General features: G+C 29.5%; 3 protein-coding genes across 3 annotated transcripts in view; 1 reads left to right on the top strand and 2 right to left on the bottom strand.

Annotated features, from left to right (window-relative positions):
- The first annotated feature begins 1,187 nt into the window (after nt 1-1,187).
- Nucleotides 1,188-1,928, top strand: LOC108692383 (28S ribosomal protein S33, mitochondrial). The gene is made up of 2 exons (XM_018200608.1): nt 1,188-1,343; nt 1,456-1,928. Exon 2 carries the CDS (start codon nt 1,489-1,491, stop codon nt 1,828-1,830), a length of 342 nt encoding a protein of 113 aa, XP_018056097.1. The 5' UTR covers nt 1,188-1,343; nt 1,456-1,488; the 3' UTR covers nt 1,831-1,928.
- Nucleotides 1,929-2,457: 529 nt separating this feature from the next.
- Nucleotides 2,458-4,045, bottom strand: LOC108692380 (protein canopy 4). The gene is made up of 5 exons (XM_018200605.1): nt 3,652-4,045; nt 3,216-3,342; nt 3,007-3,141; nt 2,759-2,923; nt 2,458-2,659 (listed from the first exon to the last, which is right to left on the bottom strand). The coding sequence occupies exons 1-5, from the start codon at nt 3,755-3,757 to the stop codon at nt 2,488-2,490; spliced, it is 705 nt and encodes a 234-aa protein (XP_018056094.1). The 5' UTR covers nt 3,758-4,045; the 3' UTR covers nt 2,458-2,487.
- A 1,162-nt stretch (nt 4,046-5,207) lies between these two features.
- The window catches only part of LOC108692347 (kelch-like protein diablo), a 3,799-nt gene continuing 1,694 nt past the window's right edge, over nt 5,208-7,312 (bottom strand). The window contains 2 exon segments of the mRNA XM_018200558.1: nt 5,208-6,887; nt 7,076-7,312. The exon segment at nt 7,076-7,312 is cut by the window's right edge and continues 12 nt beyond it. Of these exon segments, the coding sequence (XP_018056047.1) occupies nt 6,696-6,887; nt 7,076-7,312 (429 nt within the window). The 3' untranslated portion in view covers nt 5,208-6,695.

Raw genomic sequence — 7,312 nt, 5'->3', positions numbered from 1 at the left:
ATATATATATCTATATTTATATATAAGTTGGTAAGAAATCACAACTCGTTTTAAATGCATTCATCATATTGTGATCGTGATATATTGCATCATTATAATAGAAATTGAATATGTAAAATTACAAACATAAAAAAATCATTGCTTTGCCGATTACACTATTTAGTTTTCAAATTTACACTTTTGGATTGTTGTATAACAAAGTTTATCATAGTTTTCTCATAGTTTTGTAGGTGCTACATATAAATTTGTTTTTCATATAAATGTAATTTTGAAAACAGCACAATGTTTTGTTGTCATAGTATGGAAAAGAACTAAAAAATAATGGACACTGTAATGGAAAAGCATTTTTTTTAATTAGATAAGATGTCGATAAGATGTCGCAGTTCTCAGAAAGAAGAAAGAGAGAGAGAGAGAGAGAGAGAGAGAGAGAGAGAGAGAGAGAGAGAGAGAAGAGAGAGGGACCAGCCTATTTATTATTTACATAACACATAATTATATAAAGTAATCCATCAAAGAAAGGCCAAAAAAATATTGGATAAAAAATTTAATTCCAGAGTACAGCAAAAATAATAAAACTTGTAATAAAATCTATAGGCTTGGAAGTAGAGATAGTTCTTGTAAATTATAATGCAAATCAGACCAGAAAGGATTGACTGAGGAATAATACAAAAAGACATGAGTAAATAAAAAAGCAAATGTAAAATAAACATCAATTACAGGAAAAAACAGATCATATGATCAATTATCAATATAAACAGATAAATAAAAATATATCAAATATATCAAAATCAAGTAGAATAAATCAATTTGAGCATCAATTTACATCGTAAGTAATAAGAAAATGCCATATCTCGATGATAGGAATATATAAATATGTTTACGAGAATATGTAAGGTCTTTTCATTTAGTGACAGAAACATCTTTCTTAATATTCAAAGAGCAACAAAGATAGAATAATACTTGTGTCGACTTATGTACCAAATAGAAAACATTCATCACTGAAGCAGTGAGCATAGCACAGAACAGAACCAGAAGAACATGGACATAGCATGGCAGTTAATGGTGTTACCATCAGATATATTTACAAACGTGGCTACGTAGTTCATGTTCACGTTTTGCGCACGTAGAAGCACTAATAGCTTGCTTCTATCTACACATACTCTGTCACTCTGCTGTATATATGTACATGCAATCAGCTGTGCAATTTGTGAATGGTACACTGTACATATAAACGAATGTAAACATAGACTCTATATGGTGCGTGAACGATGTTTTTCTATTCCTTTCTCTCTCTTCATGTTTAAAATAAATAATTTAATCTGTATAAAAAATCTATAAAAGTGGTAAGTGAATAAATATGGAATTCTTTTAAAATTCATTTCTGTCGATTCTCTTGAACATAGAAAGTTCCATTCTAATCTCCGATTTGTAACCTTATTTTCTCTTTTTTTATAGACACAACAGAAGAACTAATATTGTTCAATCAAGATGAGTAAATACGTGAATTTGATGAACGTGGGCACTACTTACGCTAGGCGCATGAATCGTCTGAGTAATCGAATTTTTGGCGAAGTAATCAGACCAACTAATCAAAAATCGATGAAAGTCGTAAAGCTCTTTAGTGAGAAACCGGTGAACAAACGACCGGAGATTGTAGAATATTATCCAAGAGTTAAAGAGACCGAGCTATTGATGACACATCTGCGTAATTACGGTCTGTTTAGGGATGAGCATAAGGACTTTAAGGAGGAATATCAACGTTTGAGAGAACTTCGCGGTAAAATTAAATGGATACCACCGCGATTCAGAAATCAACCCAAACCATCCTAAGATTCAAATAATTTATAATTGAGTGTAGCAAATACAACAACAAAAATATTCTGAAGAGTATGTATTTTATTTGTAAATAATAAATTATATGCTGTTTTTAATACAATTGGTATTACTTTTTATTTAATAAAACAATTTATACTTCTAAGAATTATTTCTGGCATATTAAAAAAAAACTACACTTATTAACAGATTTTTTGGGTCTAATAATTTCATAATTTGTTCTTATTTTAAAATGTGTCTTAAGATGCTAATGCAGCTCTCTAATTAGCACATTTTAAGACTATATTTAAAATGGTCTGAAATAGAGAATCAAATATGAATTCTCTCTCTCTCTCTCTCTCTCTCTCTCTCTCTAGCCTCAATGTAACATTTGAGTTGATATTGATATTGATATGTTTTATAAATATGTACATTTACAAGAAAGTCTTGTATGAAATAGAAAAATTTTTTATTATAAAATTTTCAACAGTACAAAAAAGAAATAAATATCGTACATATAGGTATATAAACTCTAGGTATATAAACAATACTAATATTTACAGATTATTTTTATATAGGAAGTCTGTTGTATTTCTATTGGGTATACTAGGGCACATTCTATTTAATTCATTGATAAAAGATACCTATATGAATTGTTCATTTATTTCTGTAGTTTTACAATTCTTGCTTCATATTTGGAGAATTATCCTTCATACTTTCTTTATTATCTGCATCCTCTTTTGATACTTCCTTTTTCTTTTGTTTTTTAGCGTCTTTCTCAATATTGAGTTTTTCATTTAGGCAAGAATCATTTTGTCCTTTCAATGCACGCTCAGAACATAAATACCTAAATGATTATCAAAAATAAACACTGATTTCATACTATCTATAAATGATATATCAACAATACATCAACAATTGCGACAAATATATCCTAAGACATTACCTAATTAAAGAAATCTCTCTTTGATGATTGTAATACCAGTCTTCGATATCAGCTTCATAATTTTCCAGCAAATCTTCACACTGCGTTTTCAAAGTAGTTATCTCAACAGAAGGTTTGTCCCATAACTCATATGGAATACCCAAATCTACATTGACACCTCTATCTCTATAACCATACATATATATGTTAAGTTTCAGAATATTCTACATAAAAGATCATATTACAATAATCTATACACTGTAACTTACACGAGGCCATGCAATGTTTTGAACGTTTGACTCATTCCTTTTGCAAATCTCGTACTGTCTGTACGTTCTTTGTGTATATTATATTCTAATATGCGTTCACAAACATTTTCCATGGACTCCACTAACCGTAGCTCCCTGGAAAGACAAATTTTATTAATTTTACTAGTTTCATCAGAATAATATCATATGTTTGTATCAGTGACACTTACGACTTCTTATATTCCTTTTTCTTCTTTGGTATAACATCATCTACTGAATATCCAATTTCTAACACATCGTTTGTCTTTCCTGTTTCATCTAGCCTAGCCTCAAGTTCTGTAGCTAAAACTTTGCAAACTGTAATAGAGATTTATTAATAATTATAGAATAATCTTAATTATGTAATTATTGTAAAATTACTGTAATAAATAATTAGAGTAAATAATTACAGTAACATTACTGCAAATAATTACGGTAATATTAAATTACTGTAATTAATAATTACAGAATAATTTTAATTACGTAATTAAATGTACATTTGAAATTATTAATATAGAATTTTCTAAATGATTTTCCAATCAATTAAGTTAACAGAAAATGATATTCCAAGGCATTAAATTTACTATAATTTATTTAAGTCTCAGGAATGAATTGCTCCAGATTAACCTTCGCATTTGTTGGCGTATTTAACCCCTTGTTCTTCCTCAGGATTACCAAAAGTAAAATACGCGAATAACAAATTAAATAAAACAGCACGGTTCACCAGCAGCATTGTAGTTTATACCGAATAAAAGAGGAATGTTCAATTGATAAGTCATGTAATCACTGGAATGTCACTAATATGCAACGTCGTGCAACGCAACACGACCGGCAACGCGGCGACTTCACAATATCAAAATAAACTTTTTATCTGCTTAGTTTAGATCTATAATAGGTTTTTTTTAAGTCTTAAGCCATAAGAAATGGACAAACCACAGTCAATTATTCTCCTCGTATTCAACTGTAATTGATCAATTTCTTAAAACCTATTGTCCGGACTACCACATGACGTATACTGTGCTTATCTAAATTGCACCGATATTATTGTTATCACGTTATGACACTAATGACAGCATGTGTGGAATCAATCGATTGGCTTACGAATAGGGAATTTATAAAACTTCCTAAGATACATCAGGGGAATTCTCTATTCGAATGTCTACAAATTGATTCAATTGAAAAAATATAATTCGAAATGCAATAATTCTTGTTTATTTTATTTCTTTATGTTATCATTTTGTCAATCTTATTCGATGAATTTCATTCGTTAATTCAATTAATTGCAATATTAAAATATGATAAGTCATGTTATATTTTTCTGTTTTTATAGATTTTGTTATTCAAATATTATATTTTTTATTAATACAAATGGAAAATTTACCAATAAAATAAATAAAACTTAAGAGAAATAAAAAAATTATGAAAATAAATTACTTTTTAATTTTTAGATAACAAATTGTTTCGACCTCAAAATTTATAATTTTTCGTAAGTTTTAGATTTCATTAGTCTACATCAACAATGTATTTATATATGATATAAATCTAAAAAAGATTTTTAACAAAAAATATTCTTTTTCTGAATAATAAATATCGTTATTAGAAAAAGAATTAATTCTAGGATATTCTAGTTGTTTGCAGATATAGGACAATAACGCTTTGCATAATGGTTCGCGCAAATTTCTAATGCGCACTTTCTTTAATTTATTGATGAAGAACAGGAAAGAAATCCTATGACTCTTCCTTTGTACTGAACAGTTGTACAGAACAAGTTTTTGATCTCGTAAGTTGAGAAAACAATATGTTTGCGCTTAACACTTTGTGCTTTACTTAGGATTGACTACGCGCGCTAATCAATAACATAATCACTTTCAACTTTTGTTTCTTGTTTATGAAAAACATGTCATTAAGATTCGGTATAATACAAGAATCGATCTCTTACGTACTTTTGACATAAATAGACGTAAATTAGAATTAATTCGCTAATATTACGCATATAAAAAATTGTGGAAACGATATAATATTCTCCTGACATAGCTGCAACTTCTTCAGAATTAATTAAACAAGGTTGAATATTGAACACTTATTTGAACTTTGTTCACGAATTACGATAATTTGTACTATTGTATAATATTTAATTTGATTAACTGAATAGCGATTTTACTTCTATAATATCACGTGTTTAGAACTTAAATATCAATGGATTATTTGAAATAATCCAGAAATTAATTGAGAAATGCGTTAATGAACCGTCGTAAGATTCGAGAGAATCGGAATAAACATCGGTAGAATTTGCAATCGGCTGCTTAAAAAGAATTACATTACATCATCAATATGTTCTTACGCTAGACATGCATTTTGCTGCCTTCAACAATCTCATACATGTAACAATGACAATTTATAAATGTTTTTGGTCTTTCCCAGTAATTCTTATGTATTATTTAATTTTCACCAAAATAAGTCATAAACAATTATTCTTGTTAATATAATATTAGTCACCTTTAGCCAATTCTGTTAATTCTTACATAATTACAATGTATGTTACATCATGAGATTATTGATCAATGATCCCTATCACCATTTTGTACGATAAGGTTACTCCTCTCTGTAGATATTTAAATGTATATAACAGATGATGTTGATTAAATGACATCTTCTTGCAGCAACGCGAAGAAACGATTTCAAATGTCTTGTTTAAATAATTTATACTTTTCAAGTATTATACATATTGCTTTTTCTTGGGCATGTATGTTGGCGTTTGTGACAAGTCGTCGATAACATAAATGCATCAAATAAATTAGATACACAAGTTATTCACAGACTTTAATAGAAAATGCGATGTAACTTGATATTTCTTTACAAGAGAATGTAAACTGTACTTATCATGAGTATCTCAATATTCTCTGATTGAAATTCAGTCTTATAAACAAAAGGAGATATCTACATATTTAAAGCAGACTATTCTTACAAAGTCAGAAATCATTGTCTTATATTACATTCTTAAATTGTTGGGTACAAAAATGACCCTTTGCAGTTAAATCAAAACTCTACTGAGAACTTAAGCTCTTTTATTTCAATCATTTAAGAATGGAAGCTGTAAATGTCTTTTTAAAACATATATGTTTCTGGCGAATGTCAGGGAAGAGATTTTGCCTTTCTTTTATTTCATGTAATGAAATGCTTTAAAATTTTGAATATACATGCATATATTATGAAACAATTCTCCAAGAATATTTTGTCTAGATATTTAAATCTAAAACAGTTGGAATTATATTACTCAATAGAATACAAATAACATTGATGAAGATTCTCAAGATAATGTGATGTAATAAAAATATGAAACAACTAATAAATCGATAGAATAATCGATAGAATATTCTTCTTTCTGTAACATGACCTGTATGCTAAATTGAACGAGAGAAATTTAAGTAATAAATTAAATATCGAAAATCGATGAGGGATACTCTGGCGCGGAATTTTAGAGAAAGGCAAAGTCTTTTACAAAATGCATACATTACTTATATAATGCTCATCGATCGGCGGTAGCGTTTTCTAGTACTAGTTATAACAGGAACCGATACAGGAGCAGGAGGTGTTACAGGTGTAACTGGCGTTACCGGTGTAAGAGGAGTTAAAGGAGTTTCAGCCATTTGGGCTGAAGAGGGGGGCCTGAGCTACCAAATGTAATTTTCGGTTTGTGGAGCTCGCATCACTCCCACGCCTCCACCAAGCCTCCTGTAATTCATACAACCACATAACTTCCATTGATTCTGTTCTGGATCATATACTTCGATTGTTTTCAGATACGCAGTTCCATCGAATCCGCCTACCGCATACAATTGACCGTTTACTACCGCTAGACCCACCTGAAATTCATGACAGTAATTGTTAAAACTGATATCTCATCATTATATACTATGCTCTTAAATTCTAAAATAATTCCTAATAGGTTTTTTTAATGCAGATAAATCATCTACTTCTTTTTCATATATTTTAAATTTTAAACTTTTCCAGATATTTTAAGTTTTAAAATATCTATAAAACGCAAACTTACTCCACTTCTCCTAGATGTCATCGCTACTATAGGACTCCATGAATTCGTATGGGGATTATAACGTTCGGCGCTGGAAAGTTCCATACAATCGTCTCGTCCTCCCACAGCATAAATTAGATTATTAAATACAGCACAGCCTAGATGTTTACGTCTCGTAGACATCGGGGACACTTGGGACCATTTATTCTGTCTTGGATCATATCTTTCTACTGTATTAAGAGGTGATTGTCCATCAGA

Source organism: Atta colombica, unplaced genomic scaffold (genome assembly GCF_001594045.1).
Source record: "Atta colombica isolate Treedump-2 unplaced genomic scaffold, Acol1.0 scaffold7, whole genome shotgun sequence".
NCBI classification, from domain to species: domain Eukaryota; kingdom Metazoa; phylum Arthropoda; class Insecta; order Hymenoptera; family Formicidae; genus Atta; species Atta colombica.
The sequence above is the reverse complement of the archived record's forward strand: the minus strand, read 5'-3'. Positions and strand labels throughout refer to the sequence as shown.